This window comes from Ochotona curzoniae, unplaced genomic scaffold, assembly GCF_017591425.1.
Source record: "Ochotona curzoniae isolate NIBS_2020 unplaced genomic scaffold, NIBS_Ocur_1.0 contig_430, whole genome shotgun sequence".
NCBI classification, from domain to species: domain Eukaryota; kingdom Metazoa; phylum Chordata; class Mammalia; order Lagomorpha; family Ochotonidae; genus Ochotona; species Ochotona curzoniae.
Window position 1 is genome coordinate 21,790,001 of NW_024466219.1, and position 26,032 is coordinate 21,816,032.

General features: G+C 43.8%; 1 protein-coding gene across 1 annotated transcript in view; it reads left to right on the top strand.

Moving 5' to 3' along the window:
- PROX1 (prospero homeobox 1) overlaps nucleotides 1-24,850 on the top strand; it is a 38,632-nt gene extending 13,782 nt beyond the window's left edge. Inside the window, exons 3-4 of the mRNA XM_040985305.1 lie at nucleotides 607-801; nucleotides 24,619-24,850. Coding sequence (XP_040841239.1) covers nucleotides 607-801; nucleotides 24,619-24,804 — 381 coding nt within the window. The 3' untranslated portion in view covers nucleotides 24,805-24,850. The remainder of the gene's footprint in view (nucleotides 1-606; nucleotides 802-24,618) is intronic.
- The last annotated feature ends 1,182 nt before the right edge of the window (nucleotides 24,851-26,032 follow it).

Below are 26,032 nucleotides of genomic sequence, written 5' to 3' on the forward strand. Positions count from 1 at the left end.
GGAGCAGATGAACAGGTGAACAGGTACTGGGTGCTGACCAGGCCACACCAGCATGTAATACCTTGGATGACTAAGAAGTGGTAACTTAGCTGGATGGGCCCTGAGGAGACCCTTACCAAAAAAATATGCAATTACCACATTGTTCTCATTTCATTCAAAAGCTCCTTTCCTACCATGGAGGTAGCTGTAGTGGGTGAGATGAGTCTTCATTCAGACTAGTGATGAAGTATTGCCTTTGGGACTGTCTAGGGTTCTGTGGCCGGAATGAGTTTCCCCAAGAAGTATACAATTGTTATTTGTCCAACTAAAAGATGAGCAATGTTTGTTTTTGAAATGTTATCCCTTAAAGAAAATCCAGTTTAGAAAGTTTTTCATTTGAAATGTGAAGGATTGTGATGTACCCCCATTACTGATGGGTTTTATAATAAGCTAGGGGTAAGAATATTGTCCCTCTCTTTCCTCTCTTGCCGCCATTTTGGTAAGAAATAGGTACAGACTTGGTTATTGTCAAGCAGAACGGGAACTTTTAAAATGCTTCAGATATTAAAAAAAATAAATGAAGAAAATGGCAATGTTCTTACTCTTTTCCACATTTAAATTTAACAGTTCAACAGATGCATTACCTCCCAGCTCATCAAGTGGTTTAGCAATTTCCGTGAGTTTTACTACATTCAGATGGAGAAGTATGCACGTCAAGCCATCAACGATGGGGTCACCAGCACTGAGGAGCTGTCTATAACCAGAGACTGTGAGCTGTACAGGGCTCTGAACATGCACTACAACAAAGCAAATGACTTTGAGGTAGGAACTCATCTTCGTTTTTTGGATCCTTTTTTTTTTTTTTCTCAATTTCTTCAAAAAGTATCTTCAAATCTGTTTTGGTGCAGATTTTTTCTCATAAGCATGGCCTAAAAGTAGGACAACAAGAATGTGTTTCCCTGGTCCCCATCTGAATCATGGGTCAGCTGACCCTTAGCCAGTCCATTTACGATGCCCTGACTCTTTAGATTATAGGGAAGACCCTCTTGGCCACAGAAAAAGGAACTGGAGAATCCAAAGGAAATAGTAAGAGCAAATTCAGAGTAGGTATTTTCCAGGGAAGACAGTCCTGCTCAAATAAACTTTTTCGTATTTAAGTTCTCAGATACAAGTTGAACTGATATATGCTATGGTATGATGATAGTTACAAATGGCTGGTTTCTTTTTAGAAGTCAAGAAACATTGATGGGAGAGTTATTTCATGGCTTTGAACTTCAGTCATCATTTATTTCCTATATAGAGGAGAAGATCCTGGAAGTGACTAAGTACATCTCATGAGAGATTGTGTTTCTGGTTTGGTTCTGGTTTTGCACATTTGTTCTTTCACAACTGTGTTGCTCTTCATTCCCTTGCTCTTACATATACTTAGATGTATCTATAGCCTGCGCATTCTAGACAGGCAATGCAGATAATTCCCAGAAAGCCATACGCATGCACAGTGAAAGATGTGTGGCTGTGGGTAAGGCAGTTCTTTTTAGGCTAATGTGGTGCCTCAGCAAACCGTTCTCGCACCATGTGAGGATGACTCTTCATGAGCCAATGCTAGCAGATCTCCCAGGACTCACAGAGGCATTTTGCTGAGCCCTGCAGGCTGAGCAACAATAGAAGGAGGTGCGAATGTGGCAAGAGTTCTGCAGATCGAACCCCCAGAATGTAGAACGGACCAGCTGTGGCTAGACACAGTTGGTCCGTTTCTTGTAGTATCTTAGCAAGATACTATGCCACCTTATAAAGGCAGGGTGTTTTGCCTGGCATCTATCCTTGTGCAGGGATCTTGTGTTAAAACTCTTGCTTTCTTTGTGTTGAGAGGCATCCAGAAATATCCAGAAAGTTCTTTTTTTAAGAGAGAGATACCTGGTTGTAGCCTTGGGCTTTGATCCCCAGTTTCCTTCCTGCTTATTCATTCTCTCTGCTTCCTTCTCTTCCTTGCTGTTCTGAGTGGTACCAATCAGTTAGGGGGCTTATATAGAATTTGTGTGGAAGTTTAGTAATAGGAAATTCAGTTTTTTATTGAAAGTGTGAATAATTGTACTACAAGCTACCAATTGTCCTTTGCCATCCAAGACCAATATTTTTTTTCTTGTCAAATACGTAAGATATTCTTTATTAATGCTTTGCTACTTTTAACTGTTTTTAAAGGCCTCATTGCAACAGCATGACAGTTAGCTATGTTGTCAAAACATGGGCGTATTCCTTGTAAGTTGAAGAATATGATTGTGACCAAACATTTTTAAGAAACCTTTTTATAAAGGACTGCATTTCTTCCCTTCCTTACCCCACCATTTTGATAAGTCTGTGTCTCTATGCCTTAAGCTAAGAGACTTCTACTGAATACTAGTTTATTTACATTATGTTATGATACAAATATTCCTTTTGCATCCTACATCAAGCCTCATAAAAGAGTTGTCCAAGAGTCATGAGATGATTTCCGCATTTGTGTCATATAATGCACTCATGAGAACAAATCCTTAAAGTGCACATTAGGATTTGCAGGCTTGTTTAAGCCTTACCTAGTTGCAATGTAATCCCTACTCATAGCCCAAGGGCCAAAATGACACAAACAAGGGATACTGCCATCAAGAGGTCCCCAACAAGCTGCTCCTTTTAGCATAATCTAAATCCTCCTTTAATATGATTAATATCTGATATTTCCTTCTTTGTGAATCATACCCACTTCTAGCCAGGCCACCTCTCCTTTATCTGCAGTGTCTATTTTAAGACTGCCACACTGCAAGGAGAATGGGGCCTGGGCAGGCATTTTGTCACTTCTCATGTGACTTGGGACAAGTTATTGAACTATTCTGGGTCTAATTCCTCCTTCACCAAAGATTAGGCTCTTTCTGGAAACATGGAAAGCTAGAAGCAGGAACATAGATTGCACACCCTGACTCCCCCACTCATAAGCTCACAACACAATGCAGAACCACACCATATATGATCCTAATATCACTAAATGGTTTTGAATGTAGCCTCTCACTTTGGCACATTTAGTAACAAAAGCTTTAGATAAGGTGAGCCCTTCTTTTCCGAGCCTTTGTGCATGGAGGTCACTACTTAAGTGAGATGCTTAAAACGCCACTGTCCTTATCACTGTAGCTGTACCAGCCTGGGCCATGGCAGCAAGCCAGAAGTGGAGGCACCTCCAGCCGAATGCCTCAGCTCAGAGTGTCTGCCCTGCTTTACTTTGGGATCTCAGTGTCTCCCCTTCAAACTGACTCCTAGGAAACTGTGGTTTGTTTGAGCAGCTGAAGAGGATGGCCAACCGGAGCATTGTCCATCGTGTTCCTGTTTAAATTTTTAAACTCAAATGGAGCATGTAGAGAGGCTCTGACATTATGACTACCTGACGTCCAAAGATGCAGTCAATGCAAAGGAATATACCAACCCGCTCAAGCATGTATTAGCTGGTCACATAATAAGATGTCATATTGATTGCATTTTTAAAACTTCTCAGTCGCTTGTAGGAATAATAAAAGAGCTAACATTGATTGTCTCCTAGCGTTCTGGGCACTCTTCTAAGTGTTTTACCAACACTAACTTATTGAATGCAGACAGTAGCAATGATGGAGATACCCAGGGAATAACAGGAAATGCTTCAGTTTTCCTAAAGCTTTGCTGGTGGCAAAGCTGTTCTAAGTGGGCACAGGCCAGCAAAACCAGGGAGAGAGATGGGTTTGGAGAAAGAAGCACCCGTGTTTGCTCCTTCAGGGTGACCCTTCCCCTTCCGCTGTCTCTTTTCTATTTCTTATCTCTTCTCGGATTTTGATTCCACTTCTGCCTCTGTCATAGGCATGCCGGTGTCCCTTCTGTCAGTGTCTAGAGCCACCCCCTCAGATCCTGCTGCTGATGCCTCTCAAGGCTGGGAGATTACTGACCTCTGGCCTGCAGGAAAATAGAGCAGCTGGGGAGGGTTTATCACCGAGAAGGTTGGAGTGGTTTCGCCTCTTCTGGACCCTGCACTTCCTGCCCCACATGTGTCGGGACCTTCTAAGAGACAGAAGACCTTGTTCTGCCTTTTGTATCAATTTACACAGTTGCCAAGATTCTTGGCACTTCCTCCAGGCTTAGGGTGGTGAAAGTTTGAGAAGATCCAGGGGATGTGGATGAAGACACTAGAGAGGTGGAAAATAAAAATAAAGAAAAAGGAGAACTTCACTTCGCACTAGTATGAGAACGAGGAAAGTTGGCTGTGTCACACTGGGCGGGGCGTCTCGCTTCTGAGTGTGAGGTTGCAAAGGTGTGCGGGAAAGGGGTGTTCAGATATGAGCTGCATCGCTCACTCCTGCATCTCACATTTAATGAGATTGGCAACAATAAATTTATCTTTCCAGGTGCTATGGTACATATTGCCATGCTTCATTCTCACTTCACTTGGAAGCGCTTCCAACAGAAAATTTTATGGGGAGGGGAAGGAGGTTTGGGATTCCTTCCCAGTTTTTAAATCATATTGATACTTGTGACTTTGGGGCTTAGGAGTTGAGTTTTATGGCTTTTTTTTGTGTGTGTGTGCTTCCCTCACAATAGTAGCAGGGGAGGAAGGTTATGATCATGGTAAGTTTCCAAAGTTAGTTTACCTGCTTTGTAAAGAATTCAACTGAGGCTGTTGACACGGGTAACTCACAAAGGTTATTTGTGCTGCAAAAGATACATATCAACCTAGGTTTCACGGCATTACCTAGGCTAGCCATTTGACATGGCACGGCTGAGAAAGGCTTCATGATCTTGAGCTGGAGGGTTTAGGGATAGTCTGTGTGTCAGTTGAAAACCAAATGTGATAGACACCAACATTTTGGGTACGCTGGGCATGCCCTCTTATTCTGGGACACCGTGAAGTGTCTCCATCCAACTCCCAGTGTGGCCTGGCAGCTCTCAGAGGCCTCTTGGTAGCTGGTCATTGACCCGAAGGCAGAGTTCAAGTTCCCAATAAGAGAGAGTCATCACTCCTGCCCTCACAAAAGGCCCAGGTGTTTGGATGGAAGGTTCGGAAGTACATAGAACAGGGGACTTGGCTTCCTGAGGTACTGATGGGAACAGCATGTCACTGAGCACCTCATAGAGCCTGGGCCGGGGGGGAAGTTGATGTTTTCCAGGTAACCCATGACAGTCAAGGATGCCTCGCTGGCTTCGTTATGTCTTCTCACTTTCTTTTTGGAAGCATAAGATAAAACCAGTGCCCATCACATCCACCCACAAACCCACCCCCCACAAACACATGCACCCTTACTGAATAAATTCTCAACTTCATGCTTGCCCCAATTCCCAAATCCATTCCCACTCGCAGCAAAACCCACATTTAGGGAGATTTAATGCCCCTGGAAGTCTTTCATCCACATTGTCATCTTTTTGAAGAGAAATGAGGACAGGTGGATTTAGGAAGCGCTTCCCTCAGCTCCAAATAGATACTTAAATATGAGTGATCATTTGGAAAACTGGCACATGAGGGAAAGCCTTTTACTGCTGTTGCTGTCTTTTGGCCTCAGAGCTGCTGAACCGTTTCAACGATCGTGCAGCACACTCTTGGTGGGTGGCGAGGAGGCAAAGAAACCCGCAGCATTTCTTCCTGTGCCAGTCCTGCCATTGACAAGCCAAATTGATCTTTTAAGAGACTAAATGAATGTTCTCTAAATATATGTACACACACGGCTGGCTGGGAACATATTCTTTCTCCAGAATGAGTTAAGTGCCTAAAATGGAAGGAGAGAGGCATGAAGCCCCAGCTTGAAGGAGGGGGCTGGTGGAAGGGCCCTAGGAACGACGGAGGTGGCCCCCTGGGCGTGCAGGAGGCTTCTTTGCTGTGCCACTGTCCTTTTGGGATTCAAGGTGTTCATCAGTATAATGAAGCGGGCCCATTGATTTGTCATCTATTTGGTAATGTCATTGCATTTTGAGCTCCCTGTGTCTTTTTTGTCATTGGGTTACATTCAAGCACAGTAAGATCAACTTTAAAACCTCCTTACTCAACAGCTTTATTAGTTATAGCATTCCGTGACCTTTCTCAACATTCTTAAAGAAAAAGATACAGCGTAATGTCGCTTTACTTTGCTTATTGTCCTTTGTTGGGGTGAACAAAGCATTTTCGACAGTGGCTATAGCACATAATTATACAGCTTTCAATAGCAGTGTCTTGGCACATATCAAAGTTCAGAGGAGCCTTTAGAAAAAAAAAAAGATGTTTTGTGGCAGCCTAGGGAGGGTCTCATCTTTCCTTCAGAAAATAGTTCAAGGCTCTTCTGTCAAGCTTCCCTACTTAGAGCTTTTTCTCCTCCTGCTTCATAAAGTTTAAAGGGGATTCAGTGGAGTTCTATGATCTATTTCCTTTGAAAGATTGTTCCTCGGCACAGAGAGGCCCTTTGACTTCAAGAGTTCACAGATTCATGTCTTCAGGTATCATATGTCTGACCTTATCAGTTACTCCATTTAATGTAGGAGAAAAAGTCTCCACTCTTTGTGTTTGTCTGTTTTGCCTCTGTGAAATGATTTGGTGAAAAGACCATCCTTTTTAACACACCGCTGAGAGCCCGTTTCTGACTGTAACCTACCCTGTGGCTTTTCTCTCTCTAAAAAAAAAAAAAAATTGTCCTTGTGTTTTGTGTATGGATGAGTTCACAGTGAGAATAGAATTATACAAGGGCAGTCGCACATACAAAAAAAAATCTTTTGCTTTCCTCCCTCATCCTCTCCAACACACACACACACACACACACACACACACACACACACACACACGAACACACACCCCACCCGGGCACACATGATCTGTTGGCCCGGTTAGTAGCTGCACCCCAGCTGGCAAAGCATTTAGCAAACGCAGAGGTAGCAGCCAGGGTGCTAGGGCAGCACAGGGCTTTCCCTTCCTTCGACCCACCCATAAGGCCATCATAATGAACTGTCCTTCAGAGATGAGCAAAGTTCAGAAACAGTGTGTGGAGTGATGCCTATTGTCTGGCATTCAGTTCTCCTTGCCTCAGCGCTTTTTCTTCACCCACAAAGGGTTATCAGTAGGATGGAGAGGGCAAGTTCTCTTCTGAGAGCCACTGGTGGTGGCTGTAGCTGCTGGTGGGATACAGTCATTGTGGATTCAGCACATCGTGGATTAAACGTCTGAGAAGTTCTAACAACCTTTTGAAAGCCATCCTGTTTATTTCATCCTGATGAAACAAGCGTATTTGCAAACGAAAGATTCCTCAGAGTTGGCCGTCCCTTTTTCCCATGGGGCACACTTTAAGTCAGGTGTCCTCATTGCCTTTCCCCTGCCCCAAATGTGCTTTCATTTTGATTCTCTGTCCTAAGGCAGAATTTTGAGTCGTCACACACTCGTTTCTCCTAAAGACAGGGATATCCATTTACAGAGATAAATATCATTATAAACATCTCTTTTGGTGAAGCATCAGACTTCTTAAAAGCGGGTTATCCTAGTTTTTAAAATATGATTTTACCTTCAAAGACGCCTTACATCCGTCCTTGGTGCTATTTGGTAGCGTGACATAAAACAAAACCAGCCTGGCCTTCCGTGCTTCATTTTGGCTGTGATGGAAAACCAAGACGCGCCGGAGGAGCCTGCTCTTTCAGAGGCAGAGGCAAAGAAGCATCTGTCAGGGATCCCTAAACCACTGTTTCTGGCAAGTAGGGTGAAGGCAGGAACAGCAAATACAGCCGTTCTCCCAAGGAGCAGTCAAGCCAGCCGCTGAGTAAGGTTTCAACGTGGGTGTGTTGTCTTGTTCCTGACAACTTCCAGGCTTAAGGCGATCACAGTGCAATCTCTGCCCCTCCCAGCACCTGGCTGTGGAGGAAGAGGCCTACAGGCTGGCTCCAGGCTGGCCAGCCTTGACTCTATTCCCTGGTGCTCTTTTGAAAACAATTTCACCACAGACCTTTTGGTATTTAAAGAGAACCTGAATGTGGAAGTTGACACAACTAATATAGTCATACCAAAAAAAGGGTCATAAAAAATTCAAGTTATTCTTATGAATCTTTCATGAGAAGCAATGAAAAGGGACACTGGTGTGGCCAAGTCCTTTGTGCGACAAGCTCTTCTTCCCGGCTCGGAGCTATTGTTCTTTCAGCTCCTCAAACAGACTTTCACTTTCAAACTGACAAAAGTCACTTACAAGCCAAACAGCTGTAGCAACACACCCACCTTCCTGAATGCAAGCCTGGCAGGTGACAGGGTCGGCTAAGAGTCCTTGTTCCAGACGAGCAGCGGTAGCTCTCTCATGCCTTACTGTTGCTTTTTTGCTGCCTCTGGAATGGGCCATGGATTGCTAGTGGGTATCTCTCCTGCCCCAAAGAAGTTCCCCAAATATTTCTAGCATGTTCTTTACAGGCTAGAATGTTGACATCCGTGATGATATTGAAACCTTTTGTTGTGGGCTGAAGTCAGGTTACTGGAGGTTGGGACACTTCCAGCAGAATCCAGGGGGACTTTGCTCCCCAACTCTCACTGCTGCTTCTGCTCCCTTTGTCCCTCTTTCTGTATCCACTCTCCTTCCTTCTATCCAATCTCTCCCAAGCTGTGTGGATTTCTGCTGATGGAGAGTGGCCAGCACTGGGTGGAGAATGCCCACTCAAGATGGGCACTCACTTGCCCGGCCCTAAGATTGAAGGTGCAATGCCAGCCGCATAGGGAGGTGGTCCTGCCTGCATCACAGGCCTCCGACCACAGCCATCCTGGGCCACCGCAAGCCCTCCCAGTGTGTGTCTCACAGGCCTCCCCTCCCCTGTCACCTTGTGTACAGTCTGGTCTGTGACACTGATGGTGATTATGTCATTATTTTGCTCTGGGGGCCCTGGCACATCTGCAGAGCCCAAGCACATCTTCTTTGTTGCGCTGGCAAACGTCCCACGCTGCAAATGCTTCATTAGCCCTGCCGCCGGCCTCCTTGCCAGACGCGAGTGCCCAAATCCAGGCTTCTTTCTGCTCTGTTCTTTTGTGTTGCTGATGATCATGTATTCATCTTCCTGGTTCTTCCCCATTTGCCTCGACTTCTGAACTGCAGATGTCCCAGTTTTCTTGCCCAAATCACCCTGGAGTCTGCAGTGAGCACAAGGTGACTCTTTATCTCTGAACTCATGCCCACCCCTGACCACCACCTCTCGTACCTTCTCCTTCCCCGCAGGAACAGTGACTTCCAATAGCGCCCCCACTGTGACAACGAACATTTTCAGACCAGCATTTTGAACACACTTCAGGTGGTGGTTTCCAGAATATGATGGTGGGCAGGGTGAGAATTAGCAGTTATTAGATATCCCAAGTTGCACCTGGGCTTTTTCCTTCCATCCACACCTCTTTCCCCTGCTCCCTCTTTCCTTGGCTCTTTGATTTGTTCCTGCCCATTGCCACATGTCACCAGTTTTCAGAAAGCTGTGTGAACGGTGAATACGGGAGATCCTCTGCATGACCCTCGCCTTGCACGCTGCCACGGTTCCAGCTTCCTTTTCTCTAAATGTAATTTGGCTCTCACGCCACCTTCTACTAAAATCCTGCCCTCTTTTCGGCATCCCTGACCTGCCCAATCCTCAACAATGACCCGTTACTAGATAGCATGATTAACACTTGGCTGTTTTGGAACCAAACAAAAACATTACTCTGTCTAAAGTTTTATGCTGTATATTGAACAGGGTCCCAGCATTTGTTAAGATGTGCTGGTTTCTACATGAACTGCAGTCAATTTTAGAGCTTAGTATCGTGGTATGTTTAATTTCCCCTTCCATGTGAATTAATCCATCCGTGTTGGTGTGTTTTGAACAGCTTCCCCAGTAGAGAGAGGAAGCATTTTTTAATCATCACACCAGCACAGCACAAGATGATTTAATTGTCTCTGGCTTTGAGTAGGACATAAGATTTAGTTTTGAGTTCTGCTTGAATAGGAGTCATGGTCAGATAGATCATTGCTCTGCATTCTGACTCAAAACCTGCAGACAGCAATTCTGGTAAAAGTAACAGAAACTCCCTCCCAGGGATGAGTTGCCTGAGGTTTCCAACTAGTCAGCCAAGGTGGAGCCAGGAATGTGCATGAGCCCTGTTCTGAGCTGGGGCAGCCGCCTGGCGAGGCAGGCAAGGGAGAACAGGCTCCCCTGCCTACTGTCGGCCCTGGGCAGGGTGGCTAGTACCTGTCCACACTTGAATCTTTTTTCAAAAGATTCAGAATGTTCCTAACCTCCCTGTATTATGTTCATTATGGTTTTATCACCCATAGGTTCTTACAAAAAATAAAAGCGACCTCATTCTGAGAATTTGCCACACCTCAAGATAGTAATTGTTTCTTGCCCGCTGAGAAAAATAGCATCTTTTTTTTTTTTAATAATACTTAAAGTGATTTCCTTGTAACTCCACAGGGATGTCCCTTGTTATAACAGCCTGAGCTTTGTCAACAGGGCGGTGGCCATATTCTCCATTTCCTTTCTGATTTTATAGACTTTGATCATTACTTCTTGTTAATCTTCATATCCCCCAGATATGGTCTAATGCTTTTAAAAAGCCTAATCTTATACAGTAAGTGGGCTGCCCCTGCTCATTGTAGCTGGTCTCCTGCAATGTGCTTCTAGCCTGACTGGGCTATTGGGATGGAAAGTTACAATCACTAAAGCCAAGGACAAAATTCCAGATGTGGATATTAAGGCCACAGTTTGCTGATTATGCCGCATGCTCTCACCCAAAGTTTATCTTCAGAAGTTGAATTTCTTGGGTAGCATCTCAGTAGCACTTAACATTTAAAATGAGACCAATTTATCACACTCTTAGTTCTCTGGCAAATCCAAGTCTAGAGAACAATGTATGCAGCCAAGTAAGAAACACACAGACCCTTCTTTTGCAGCGCTGGTGTGGTGTCCTGCAGTATTTAACGTCTTGAGGACATGGACCTCATCTTGGCCTTAAGTCTTGATAAAAATTACAAAGCATCACTTGGAAAATTTAATACGTAAACCTTTCGAGTAATCTTTCCGTTGCTGATGGTCCTGGGTCAGTTCTGGCACAGAATTTAGGATCTTACACATGGGAGGCAGTTCTTGAGATCCAATTCCAGCTGTCACTTTCTATCAGGGGAACCTATGCAGGTGTCCTCTGTCCCTCAGCTTCCTGTCTGTTAACTAAGAGGCATAAAGCCTGCCTATCTCACAGGGTTGTTATGAGAATCAGAGGAATCTTCATGAGTGAGTTAGTGCAAAGTCAATGCGACCAAGCGTTCACTGTTACTCGCAGAGCCAGGGGAAGGCTGCTACCTCATCAGTAGCTCAGCTATTGCATCATTTCCTGCTGAGCCTCCATAGGAAAATAAACAAACAAATCAGCAGGGAGCTTTCATCAGAACTGGGGCACGGATTCAAACCAATGTAAAACTGGTTTGGAAAAGAGAAAGTGATTCTCTCTGCCTGTAAAGAAAGTTATTCTCTCTCACTGTAAAAGGTAACCCAAGCATAGAAATGCCCTGGGACTTTGGGGCGATCTGGTTGGTGCAGAGAAGGTAGGCAGGAGTCTAGCGCCAGGGGCCAGTGGAAGGGGCCCTGGCCTTCTACCTCTCTCCCCTGCTTTCCTGGAAGGCAGTGAAAGTTGAATCAGGGCTCTGTTCTGGTTCTGAAATACTGTGATTCCTGAGTAGAGGACAACGTGTGTTCTCTTCAGTCTCTGGAGTCCTGATGACGACGCACGCTTGAGGCAGCAAGTCTGGGGGCCCTGGGAATCCAGACGGCACCCACGTGGGGCCACTTCTACCCTGGTGACGGGGCTGCAGCTTCATTAGCTCAGTAGAAATCTTCAGAGATCCCAGTTTAGCTTTCTCCCAACGCCCTCTTTACAAATCTGCATCTCCACAGTGCCCATGGAGACATGGCAACTCCCTTGCCGGGATCATAAAGAGTCATTTTTCAAATTCATAAGCAATTTATTGACTGAATTAGCACAAGTCATTATTGCTTCTGCTCACTTTGTTGCCTTGGCTAAATAGGGAGGAAATTTGTGCATTTTGGGGCGGTGGTTCACATCTGTTTCAACTACAAGAGACCCTCTATACGTAACTACCCACACGTTCCACGTAGGCCACACCCCAACAATCAGCATTTTTATTATAGTGGAAGAGCTATGAAATGTGCATCTCCCCTCTTTCAGGACAGTGAAACTATCAGTATAGTGAAACTATCAAGCTTATGCTTGCTTTGATTATTTTGCCAAAAGTGTTATTCCCCAAGTGAGGGGTAATATAGATCATTTTATTGTTGCTGTGGATGTTTTTGTTGTTGTTGTTGTGTGTAAGAGTCTGTGGCTGATTCTCCAGGTGACTGAAAATGGTAATACATTTATCAAGAACAAGGAGCAGGGTGCGAAGGCCGAGAAATTAGGTTGTACTGGAGTAAGTGGCAGAAGACAAATGTCTGACTTGAAGACCTCAGCATTGCCTTTAATTTAAGGACTATTTTCAAAGATTTACTATTATCAGGGACTTAAAGGTGTACAAGATAAATCCACATTGAGATTCCTGAAATTGTCTTCTCAACCTGACCAGTACCCCAAGTATGGCTAGCTTCTTAAGTTGCCTCACCCAAATAAGACCCCCCAGTCTCCTTAGGTGGTGGTAGGGGCCTAGCAGATTTCTAAGAATGTGTGAATTTCATGTTCGAGTTTTTTTCTCTGCCTTTTTATTTACCTGACTCACAAAGGGAATTTCAAGCTGCTTCATAAGCTCTTCAGTAGCCTTGAAAATATAGTACTACCTTGGCATCCCCGCAGGACTGCTTCCAGGACATCTGAGGGATACCCACACCGAAGATGCTCATGTCTGTTACATAAGATGGCGTCTGATTTGCGTATAACCTAAGCACATCTTCCCAAGTACTTTAGTCTTTAGATTCCTGTGGTACCTAATATAATGTCAGTACTATGTAAATAGACATAATTGTGCATTGTTTAGAAACTGTTATGTTTCTAATGGGAAATATAACATGGGGGAAAAATCTGCATATTTCTAATATAGGTGCCAATTTTTTTCAGTGTTTTTAACCTGCAGTTGATTGAATTTTCAGATGATGAACTCACAAATGCGACTATATAACCCACACTTAGCTTTGCAAAGGGTGATTGTAGAAATGAGACCGAAAGAATTCCCTAAAAATACAAAATAAAATTTCATTGATAGAACAAAGATCTTGGACCAGAACCAGGGATGAGGTTGAGGGGGATCACCCTTGTGCTTTCCCAAAGCAACCTGGATGCTATTTGGAGTGTCCTGAGCTATTGTCTATAGAGTTTCGGTATCTCGCTGATATGGTGGTGCCTGAATGCTGTTGAATCACCGTCCACATTGCCATGCTGTTCTCACTTTCCTACTCAAAGCCTACTTCTTTGTAGCTTCTCCCTAGCCTTTTGCGTACGTTGCCCCCATCAACAAGTACACCAGACATGTTGACCTGCTTTGCTGCTGGCCGAAGCAAAGTTTAATTACGAAGGGAAAGCTACTGAAGGAAACAATCACGTAATGCATTCTCCAACGAAACAGGAGTAACTGTGGATTATCTGTGCCCCAGCTTCTTTTGCATGCAATATTGGAGTGTTTATGCCATGTTGTTTCTGGATAATCTCCCATCTGAGAATGGCACCAAGCTTGGCCCTATTTAATATACCACTTCGTTCAGTAATTGGGGTAGAAGTGAAATTTAAAGGATTAACTGCTTGTCTTGCACACCTGTGATTCGTGGGGCTGCTTGAAAGGGATGCCTGTCAGGCAGGCAGAGTGATTGCAGGCTGAGGGCAGTGTTACTTTCTCACCTAAGTCCGCAGTTGATTGGGTGGGGGTGTCCTCAGGCAAGGATACCGTCCTCCAGTTTTCAAGAGGAAAGCCCTTGGGAAAAATTGCTAGTCAACACAGGGCAACACTGAAGTCCTCCCATCCCTGGTCATCTCTGCATTAATTTCATTCCCATACACATGAGAGACATCAGCAGCTTTCACTCCTTCTGAGGAATGATGTGAGTTGCAGGCTGAGTTCCTGTGACTTGATCCCAGCTACCTCGCAGGAACAACTGGTGTGCTGCCCCAGAGAGGCCCCCAGCACTGGAAGGACACTGGGACCTTTAGAAGAGTTGGTAGTCCCCACACGTGACTAAAAGCAAAGATTATCAACCTATGTCCAATGATCTAGATCTGACCTGCAGACTGCTTTTATGGCCCAAGGCTAAGAAATGTTCTGTAGTTTTAACCAGTTGTCAGAGAGAAGAATGCAATGAGAAGAAATGTGGTTCACAAAGCCATTAAAATCTTAGTCATCCGAAGGCATCCACAGGTGATTGGCCCCAGGGTGCTCCCTGGGTGCCAAATCCAGGGATGCTCAAGTCCCTTATAGGCACGGCATAATATTGGGTAAGCCTCTAGACATCTTCCAGTGTACTTTAAATCACTTCTGGATTACTTATAACACCTTAGAAAAAGGTAAATCCTCTGTAAATAGTTGTTACACTGACAGGTTTAAAGAATAATGCCAAGGAAAAGAAATTTTGTACATGGTGATTGCAGATTTAACCGTTTTCCCAAATATCCTGATGCTCCATCAGTTGTGTCCACAGAGGCAGAACTAGTGGACAGAGAGGGCTGACTGCATTTACGATCCAGCCCCTTATAAAGTTTGCCAATATCTAGCTGAAGGTATTTTCTTTTGGGGTGTGTGTGTGTGTGTGTGTGTGTGTGTGTGTGTGTGTGTGTGTGTGTGTGAAAGAGAAAGTTTCTAAGGTCTCTTCTACTTTTAAAGTTTCTAAATTCCATGATTGTTGCTCAGGATTGTCTTGGCTCAGTTCTTTCCTGAAAAGTCCACAGATGCACAGCTCCAACAAGGAGCTTTAGGTTGTTTTTTAAGATCCCAGAACTTCTGTGTGGCATCTTGGGGGTGTGAAAAATAAGGTGGTAGGTTGTAGCTTTTGGTGAATTTCTTTGTTTTCCTTTGTTTGTGTAAAGTAAGAAGCACTCCCTTGAGGCAGGTTGCAGTTTTGGAGGGAAAGAGAATTGACTCCATTACCACAAAGAGAACACAAATAAGATGTCCAGACCTGAGCCCAGACACTGGCCACAGTGAGCATTTTCCGTGAGTCAGAATCCAGCACTGCAAAATAATTTTGACAGTCTCTCATAGACATTTGTCATTCTACTGGTGGCAAGTTAGTGTCCTGCTTCTGGGCCTACGAGAGAGATGATTTTATTTATCTTGTATATACATGCAGATCCATCAGTGGAATACTCACGTAACGTAAAATGAAATCATGATTATTAAAGGTAGAGCAGAAAATGTTAAGATATCCTGTTCTATTACCTGTAAGTCCACACTATTTTAAACACTCAATTCTGGGGCCCAGCGCGATAGTGTAATGGTTAAGGTCCTCGCCTTGAACCCACCAGGATCCCATAAGGGTGCCGGTTCTAATCCCAGCAGCTCCACTTCCCATCCAGCTCCCTGCTTGTGGCCTGGGAAAGCAGTTGAGGATGGCCCAAAGTCTTGGGACCCTGCACCCATGTGGGAGACCTGGAAAGAAGTTCCTGGCTCCTGGCTCCTGGTGCAGCACCGGCCATTATAGTCACTTGGGGAGTGAATTGGTGGACGGAAGATCTTCCTCTCTGTCTCTCCTCCTCTCTGTACATCTGCCTTTCCAATAAAATAAATAAATCTTTTTTTTAAAAAAAAGAATATTTAAACACTCAATTCTGATATGCTATTGATAATTAGTGTTATTTTATCATGGCATATTTCAAAGACAGGGACATTTTATCGTGAAATTTGTGTTTTCTAAATACCCATTCTTAAAACACAAAGGTGCAACAATGCAGGTCAGAGAAACAAAGAGGAAAGTTCTGGGTACATTTCTCCTCCTCATTCCTGCCATCACCAGACAGCCCCACACCACAGGTCTGACTGCCAGTGGCCTCCTGCCTTTGACACTACAGACCAAAGTCCAATTCTGGGGATCCTTCCTCATGAAGTTCTGCTATCCCTCTCTGGCAGTTTCCAATTGACTATTCATGTCTTTTACTACCTCCTCCCAGTGAGCTGTTCCCACCACGTCATTTCTGGGTGTTGTTCTCTGGGCATATATGTGTAAGAGGGGCTGGAGCGGCATGGGGGAAGAGCATGCTGTCTGACTTGGAAGGGCACTGCCATAAAGGTTCTGAGACATGCCTTTCTTTTGCTATTTTTTTTTAAGATTTATTTATTTTTATTGGAAAGGCAGATTTACAGAAGAAGGAAAGACAGAGAAAAAGATCTTCCATCTTCACTGCCTAAATGGCCACAATGTCCAGAGCTAAGCTGATCCAAAGCCAGGAATCAGGAACTTCTTTTAGTTCTCCCATGTGGGTGCAGGGTCCCAAGGCCTTGGACCATCCTCCACTGCTTTCCCAGGCCATAAGCAGTGGAGCATCTGGGACACGAACCAGTGTCCATATGGGGTCCTGGCACATGCAAGCCAAGGACATTAGCTATTAGGCTACTGCATCAGGCCCTGCTTGTTATCTTTGTCACTGTTTTAGCCTGGCTGAGAGAAACCTGGGGCTCACCAGGTGGGTATCACTTCAGCACCTCTCCTAGTCCTTACTGGGTTTGTGTCTCTGCGACCCCTGCACATTTTCATGACCTTGCCTGGGGAGTTCTGAACTTGAACAGCTTCCACCAGCAGAAATCCATGACCCTAAACTCACTGGAGAGTTTTGGATTTTGGCAGGAAAGCCCATTGCCCATCAGATCAGCATGAATAAAGATTTCTTTCTCCCTCTTCCCCCCCCTTTTTTTTAAAAATCAAGATCAACTGAAACTGCTCCCAAAGCTTTCCTTTCTCTCAAAATGCTTTAACTCCTTTCTGTTCAGCACATTTCTTGTTATGAATGCACAGTGTTGGGTTTCATTCTCTTCCCAGGAGACAACCAAGAAATCTACTATATGTGAAATTTGAAAGCCAAATCCACTCTAAGCCAATCTTATCATTTTTAAAGTATGTTTATCCAGCTTTGGAGGAGGAACAAGCAGACTGTTTGAAGGCCACATACTTTTCAAACCTTGGTTGCAACACGTTGGCCCCATTTTGAAACTGTCTTTATCTAGCCGAGAAAACGAAAATCTATTTGACAAAGTGGCACTCTGGCCAGTTTATCTTGCAATATGGCTCTAGCTCACTGAGTCTATTGATTTCCTTAAATTAATGTTTACAGAATGCTACTGAATTTTGCTCAACAGAACATTGTTCTCTTGAAGCTTTGTTTAAAAAAAAATAAAAAGGTACAGATTGTTATTGCCATGTGTCTCTTTGCATAGACCAAGGAAGCACAGTTTTTTGGATTTTTTTTTTTATCAACCTTGAACTATAGTCACTTCCTACAAGCATTTGCTGTTCACATATTTAAGTGGCAAACCACTCAAGTGGGAAATGGGCCCATTGTCAGGGTTCAAAACTCACGGATTTATTAGACTTACCAAATCCTGAAAGGCCTCTGAAAGCTGAGTGCCACCTAGAATACCAGTGCGTGAGAAAGCTCAGTCCACAGCCAGCTGCGGCTGAAGACTCCGCCTCTCCCTCATTGAATGCACCCAACAGGCATCAGGAAGCAGCTTCACAGCCAGTGCTCCTGGTCAACGCCAGTCCTTCCTACCTAGGTCAGAGCATCCTAATAGAATTCACATGCCACTTAGCCATTGGGTGAGAACTCTAACTGGAACACCTTGCTCTCTGACTGGCTACCCAGTACTTAAAAGGCAAAGACTAATTTCTCAAGGTGATTGTAAAACTGACCTTCTCGGGTGTACACAGATTCATTCAGCTGCTCACAGAGCAAGAAAACTGGAATTTGAGTCCCATAACCAAAACAAAACATAGAAGGCACAGAATGACTTTCTCAACTTGTCCACCAATAAGATCGTGTAAGCAAGCGTCCTCCACGCTTCTGTCAGTGGCTGCTTTGCGCACATTTGGTGCATACCCATCCCAGCGAAATGGTCCCCACAAATTTGGTTCAAACCATCACATTATGTTTAGAGGATGTCTCATGCCCTCTGAAACACAGTCAAGCCCACATTCCCATGTGATCTGTCCTGTGTAATAAAAAGGCATTGGAATACAATCCCATGGTTCATTGTGCATCGCATCCTGCACCATTTCTCTTGCACCGATGGGTCAGCCAGTTGCTGGCTGTCCACACAGGATAAGTGCATGCATGGCTGCTGAGAGAAAGCCATAGGAACAGCATCTTGTGACCATATTTCACAGCACCGTGACTTCTCCTTTCTGCCTCTGGCAGGAGAGAGTTCATGGTGAGACAGTGGAGGAAACAGCAATGACGTATCTGTTCTTGACTTTTCATCTGATAATCTCTAGGAATAGTTACCAAAGCATCTGGGTTTATCCATTTAAGTCCCCCCTGTCTGCAGTCTAAGTCCCCAGCTTGTGCCACTGCTGTCAGGAGATAGGTCTCTCCTTGATCAATATTTACTTAACAAACAGCAGGGCTGGGGGAGTTTGTTTAGAGGAATCATGCACACACTGGGGTGAGTGATGCTAGGGAAAGTGCTTAAAACGGTGCACCTCCTTTGGTGGGATTGTGTGTGCTGAGCACACTTGTACAGATGCCTCTTTTAATTTCTCCAAAGACACTTAAAAGTCCTCTAAACGCCTGTCCAAGTCTGTACAATGAGCAGCTGGTGTGTGGCGAGAGAATGTAAACTTCGATTTGGAGAAGAAGCTCAACAAAGCTTGACTTTCTCTTGGTGCTCCGGTACAGGTGAACTATTTTGGAAAAGTTCTTAGGATGAACTCAAAGCACAAGCCTCTTCCTCTGGCCTCTTGCAGAGGAGCTGAAGGGAAGAAAATGCAGATGGAAACAATAAAAGGAGTTTGACAAGGCATCTCCAAAGATATATCTCTGATGGTATTACGTGTGTGTGTGTGTGTGTGTGTGTGTGTGTGTTTAAAGGCCCAAAGCAGGGAAAGTAGCACTCCGGATCTGTAGAGCTGTTTACCCAGTTTGCGGCATCTAGATGCGTTTAACTCTCACAATAGATAGAAATTCTGTGGTGCTGAAGTTGTAGAGTTTTCTTTCAACTTTCCTGGAACAATAACTTGAAGCCTCAAGTCAGTGCCTTCAGTGCAAGTTGACTTGGGAGCCTGAGGGCTGGTTTTTGTTTCTGTGTCCCGGGGCAAGCTAGGGAGGAGTTGGGGGGAGTTATTTATTTATTTGATTTTGTGAATCGGAGTTGTAAAAGCCATCTGAAATATTCATGCAGAAGAGTCTGAGAAGGCCGTTTCTGTTTTATTTACTGCACAGTAGAACAGCCACAGCGGATTAGTTCTACAATACCCGTAACAAAAGCCCAACAGCTGATGCATGTGATGTTAGGAGGTGACAAAACAGTTAAAGTATGCTGCTGGCTACAGGCGAGCAGTCAGCAGATGCAGACAAAAGGGTTTGTGACAAGAATAACTCTCTCCAAGGCGAGCAGTGAAGAGTATCCAAAATACCAGTACCCTTTTCTCCTTGACATTGTCTTCTACAGTCAGCATTTTATTGCCCTTTTATAGTATTAAAAAAAAAAATGGAGGAGAGGAAGCAAGAAAACCTATCCACAAATTAATCCCCCAGAATACTAGCTGGGAATTTGACTTGCCATCCATGAGCCACTGTTCATGAACCTGTGCATCCTTTTCCATTTCTCCCTTGAAGTGAATTTGAAAAAAGAAATAAAAAACAAAAAAAGTAGTTTCCAAGACAAAGTGTGAAGATGATCTCTCTTGATAAGATTCTAATCAATTGATAAACTCCCTAGGCTCTGCTTGTCAGGGAGGGAGTAGTGGGAGAGGTCCATGCCTGGTTTGTTTTCAGACAATTCGGTGAAGATCATTGCCCTGATGAAATGAGGCCAGTGGACCAATTTTTTTTGAAAGGGGTTGGAGGATGGAGGGGTGTCCATGGAGACCTGTGCAAGGGGCAAGGTTAAGGTTCCCCACAAGAGGCTGCTGAATGAGCTTCAGGATGTTTCAGAGGTGTGAAAAATCAGCTTCTCTGTCTCCAGAAAATAGGAGAGGCTGTCTTCTTTTTAACCTTTGTAATTCCCCTTCTATTCTCTGTGACATTCATTCAGCTGCCAAGAGCGTTTGGCAAGGTTTGGGCCAGCGAGCACACTTCCAGTGACCGCTAACCTTGGTATGTCCTGACACTTATGATGAGTATCTGCAGGACACAGAAGGCGGCAGCCTGCTATGTCAGGCTTTTATTATGTACTGCAGAGGCTAGGGACAGTCAGTTTAATAAAACAAATCATCCTTGAAGGTAAAGCAACTGTGAAGAGGAGGAAGAAGACAGGGGGAAAATGTGTCTTTGCCACTCATTCTGATAAAAAAAAATGGACCAGCCCCACACACACTGACATGACACACTGGGTGTGCGTGTGGCCGGGCAGCCTCCTGTGTTCCCCACTCCGTGGAGTTCGCAAGGCCTTCATTTGCTCCGAGAAGACTCAAGTCCAAACAATTGTCATGAAATTGGTAGATGCTGATAGCCAGACCCCTTCAGATTTATGAGTGTATTCAACAACCTCATCACAATTACATCTTCCTCCAAATATGAAGGCAAGACCATTTGGGGTAAGGTGCCTATATTGGGATGCCTTTTTATCAAAGTTTCCACTCTCCTCTCCTGAAGAATGCTCCTCGCAGCAGCTCCCACAATAGCCTCAGAGCCGGAGCCAGAGCCTTTGGAAGCCTTTTGTTTTTCCCTGTGGCATGTCCAAAGGCTTGGCCTTCTCCCTCCCCCACCTCCGTCCCCCCCACCCCCCAGCAGCCTGCATTGTCTTGCATTCCAGTGCCTTGATTGACTGTTGCCACCTGATGTTGAGGAGATGCATGCTCTAGGGTTCATGCTGCAGATTGCTGGGTTCTATTAAAAGAAACCTAGATAAGGGATTACTTGTCACTGAGGGATTTTCTGCAGATGTTTATTAGTGATTGGAAAGCCATTAAGTATGAAAAAGTGCAAAAAACTAAATAATAAAATTAAAAACCTAGGCACTGTTCTGCTCATAAGCTCGAATTCTAAGATGCCTCTTTAAAAAAAGACACCAGAAAAGGGACTCCTCCCCCTTACTCTGAAGAATGGATTTGGAGGAAGTTTTTCAATAAGGGAGGTGAGGTCCCTCTTTTTAATGGTTGACATTTTTCCACCTGTAGATGGACTTCAGTAAGCACCATCTCATAGATGAGTCACTGCTCAACACTACACCTCTGGAGCCACCAAACCTCAGTGGTCCCCTGGGGCCTTTCACTGATGCAGTCCACTCCTCAACATGATCGTGATTCAGAATAAGCCCTAAGTTAACAAACTATTTCATTTGTTTCCAAAGTATTTTCCCAGACATAAACCAATAACGGAGTCCCCTCTGGGAGAGCTCTCCTACCATTCCCATGCATTCTGCAGTTACAGCTCCTCTCTGAATGTTCTTGATGGCAGTTCCACAGCTTGTCCAAACCTAAATGCCTTAAATGCTGAAAAAGTGTTCAAAGCAACACAGCATGGCTTAATAGAAAAGCGCGTTTTATGTGAGCCTCTTCTAATATCTTCATCTTGTAGGATCTCTTAATTCTGTTAATCTCATCTGTAAAACAATGATTTCTGACATCTGTCCCTGCACACACACACAGAGAGAGAGAGAGAGAGGGAGAGAGAGAGAGAGAGAGAGAGAGAGAGAAATCTTCTATCTGCTGGTTAAAAGCCAGGGCTTTGGAATCCCATTCAGGCTCTTCTGCATCGGTGGCAGGGACCTAAGCATTTGTGCCTTCGTCTGCTGCTTCCCAGGCACAGTAGCAGGAACCTAGATTGGAAGCAAAGTAGCCAGATTTCAGCCATCACTCTGCTGTGGGGTACAGCCATCCCAGGTGGTGGCAGCCTAACCTCTTGCATAACAATGCTCGTCCCATTCTACTAGTATATTAAGCTCTACTTTTTTAAGTGTTGAGAGAGTATAAGTGTGACTCTAGAGTGATAGGGATTAAAGCAGAAGGTAACATCTCATCATTATAAGATATCAAAATAACTCTATATAGCACTGTGGAAGATGCACAGAACAGAATCCAAAGATGCCTTAAGATAGTTGAAAATCCATGTAAAGTAGGTGAGAAATTAAAGTTACACACACAAAAGATGTCCCAGGACATTCTGTTTACTAAGACAAGAAATGAACGTTTCAAATAGGACCACAAGCCACTGAGAACCATTAACAAGCGTGGTGAACAGTAAGAATAGTGAGGTGGAGGCTGCACACAGCCTCCGAAGAACTTAGCCTGAATTGTGCCCTGGCAAGTCGCATAACAAACCTTCCGTCCCTTCTCTGGCAAACAATGCTGTTCTAGACACAGCCCTCAGCCTTTTTCCCTGGGTCCAAAGACCTGTGTGGTCCTTGGAGGTGGGCAAGACTTTCAGCCTGCTAAGGCTACTTCTGGAACAGCTGGCCCTGCTTGCCGTCCCTCTAGGCTTCCCGCCACATCATGCTACATCCCCGAGTGTTTAAGGAACATAGATTTTTGCTGAGGTTCCATTGCCAATGGCCAGTAAACCACACTACTTGAAATGTTTATTTTAATAAATGCGTATGATTATGTTTCTGTAGCATTTGGCTAACAGCTCCCAAACCAAGTAGTTAGAGTGGGTAGTTGCACTGCCTAACTGTTCTCCGGCCAACTTCCCTCTCTCTGTAATGCCATTTGATAAAATGTGAGGGATTATCATGGGGAGGAGGAGGGGAGAGTATTCAAAAAGACTGTCCAATGACTTTTCATTAGGTGCAAGGTGAATATGAGGGCCAAGCGCTCCTCCAACAAAGCCTTGCACATATGGAAGATTTGGGGGAGAACTCACCGAAGGTCTGTGGGTGTCCAGATGAATGCTCAGCAGGGGGTGATGGTTTGCACATCCGGGGTGGGGGGGGGGATGAGGTGGCACTTTGGATGACTTTCCAGGCAGTGCTGGGAACCGTGCCCTGACACGAGGCCAGTGTAAATGTCTTTAGAAGGGGCTGTTCAAAATTCTCACTTTTTCTAGAATCTGATCAGCCCCAAATGGGGGCCCTTTTATTTTTTCCAGGGAATTAGATTTCTCCAGAAAAGACAATTGGCTTGCCATTGAAAGCAGCAAGCTTCTTTGTCCGGCTCTAGATGTGAAAAACAGGGATGTTTGGAGATTATTCCAGTTTTCTTTACAAGTTATTATCATAATAAAAAGGTCCATTGCTCCAGTTGAGTGAAGGTGGGGAAAAGGAATTGAGTGCATTCCACATGGCAGTCCTGTCTAAGCTAAGATGGAAATGCTTCCTCCCTGTGTAGGTACAAACAGATCTGTCTATGTGTGTGACTATGGAACAATTATGTCCCCAAATAGCTGCGTTTTCATATGAAAATAAAACATTACTAATGTATAAGTACCCGTAGAAGAAATCCACTGAGTGTCACCATGAGCTTGGAAAATTAGGAGCTGGTGAAATACTATGAAATGTTGGTGTGGGGAAAGATGGATCATGCCATCAGTAACTTATAAAGAGTATTCAATAAGCACATCAGTAGCTACTCCACTGCCCTAGCCAAGAGATCAGACTATTAAACTAACAGTTAAAAGAACACACATGTACACACACACACACCCCATACATGTGCATTTGTTACTGTGGAAGAGAAGGCTTAACAGATAGGAAATCTACAAAGGAATATTTCGGGAATGTTTATTTTAGAATAGAATGTCCTTGAACAATTCCCTTGATCTCTCTGGGCCTTACATTTTCTCATTGTATAATTAGGATAAAAATACTGCATAGAGGTGTTGGGAGAGTTGAATGGTATAATTCACAAGTAGTCTCTTACCCTGTGACTGGTAAACAATACATACATAGTAAGCACTCAATAAACATTAGCTTTTATTGTTATTATTATTATTATCAGCGGTGTAAATTACTCATATGGAACAATTCTAATGTCAAGGTTAAGTAGTTTCTGATGCAATATTTGAGGATTCATTTAAAATTTGATATTTTGTGACTTTATGCTAATGTTGTTCTTACTCCTGTACGCACGTAGAGCACTTATAGATACAAACAGTACAACATGGTTTTAGAAGAGTTTTCTTCATTCTAAGTGTGAATTTTGTTTATAGCCTGGTTACTTATTCATCTGGTTTGTGAGCACATTTTGTTTTAATAAGGAAAATCAAAAGGAAATATGAGTAAAATTCTGATAAATTAGTTAGAGACTTTCTTCTGGAATGCACCCACTTGACCAAGTGAGGAATTTCCACTGTCACAACCCCTTTTTCTGCCTTCATATTCACAATGAAATTCTATTCTTTCAATAGGTCTGTTTCTTTTGCTCAAGTGTCTTTCTAAAACTCTACAAAGCTGTCCACCCCACATTACAATGCTACTATATATAACAACTTTACATAAGAGAATAGAGGCCAGCCATTTTTAGAAAATACAGGTGCCATGTAAGCCCATTTCTGAAAGAATGAACCTAGCTTAGTTTCCTTTGAAGACTTGTAGTCTTGAAACTGAAAACTTTATTAATGCCATTGTCTCCTTGTATCAGCAGGTTCCAGAGAGATTCCTGGAAGTTGCACAGATCACATTACGGGAGTTTTTCAATGCCATTATCGCAGGCAAAGATGTTGATCCTTCCTGGAAGAAGGCCATATACAAGGTCATCTGCAAGCTGGATAGTGAAGTCCCCGAGGTTTTCAAATCCCCGAACTGCCTACAAGAGCTGCTTCATGAGTAGAAATTTCAACAACTCTTTTCTGAATGTATGAGTAGTAGCAGTCCCCTTTGGATGTCCGTGTTATATGTCTCTAGATCTTGATTTCTATGTGTGTGGGAGGCATGGATATGTTATGAAATCAGCTGGTAACTCCTCCTCATCATCCTTTCTCTCATTTCCTTATGTTTTCCATTGCAAGAGGATGGTTACTTTCCTTCTGCCTTTAGTTTACTTTTACCCAAGGCCCTTAACATTTGGAGACTTAAATAGGGTTAATTTTCAGGGAAAAGGAATGCTGGCATGTGCAAAGTTTGTATTAGTGAGGAGAGGTGGGACGTCTGTGAAATGCGCACCTGCAGAATGATGGCTCATTGCATATGGAGCTCGGTGGAGGGAAGCCTGTGACACAGCACCCTGTGAACACGGTGATGTGTCTCTTGTTTTCATGGCTAACAAGGCCTAAGAACTCAATGAACCCACTTCATACACTGAGATTTTGTTTGAACTCAGTAAGTAGCTTTTTAAAAAACAAATCAATGGCCATGACAAATGAGCAGTTCAGTTTTGGAAAGTATCCCCAAGATGCCAAATTAAAAAAAAAAAAAGTAATCAGTAATCATTTAGCCTTTCCTAAGGGGACTGGCAAGCACCCCAGCCTGGTACCAGTTTCTAATGGAGGCAAAGCCATTTTGCACAAAGTTGGCTCTTTCAGGATGAGACTGGAATTTCAAATGTGGTTTTCCAGCGACCCCTCTAAACCTGACACTAGACTCTTCTTCCTAGTGAGTGAGCTTGTATTCTTCTTCATAAAGGAAATACTCTATAAGTAGTTATCATTTTTCTATTTATTTTGCTTTAGATATTAAAAGGCACATAAGTTTAAAATTTACCCTCTGCTCAGCTGTGTTGATATGCTTCAAAGAACTCTTCTTTCTGTTTAATAGTATTTCCCCCTTACACACTATTTTCTAGCTATATTTCTGCAGTAAAGAATAAAACAAATTCTAACTTGACCACTATACTACACTAAAAGTTTATTGATAGCTGTTAGCTGACATGGTATCGCTGTTGCAGAGGAGCAGAGGGCAATGCCTTGCTCTCATTTGCAAGCCCACTTGACACTGACGTGTATGTAAAGTGGTGGCAGGCAGTTTAGCTATGGGTTTCCTCATTCTAGGTCTAACTTTTGAAAGCAATTGCTCATGCCTCTTCTGTTCCAGAAGCTGGCATTGACCAAAATGTGACAAGA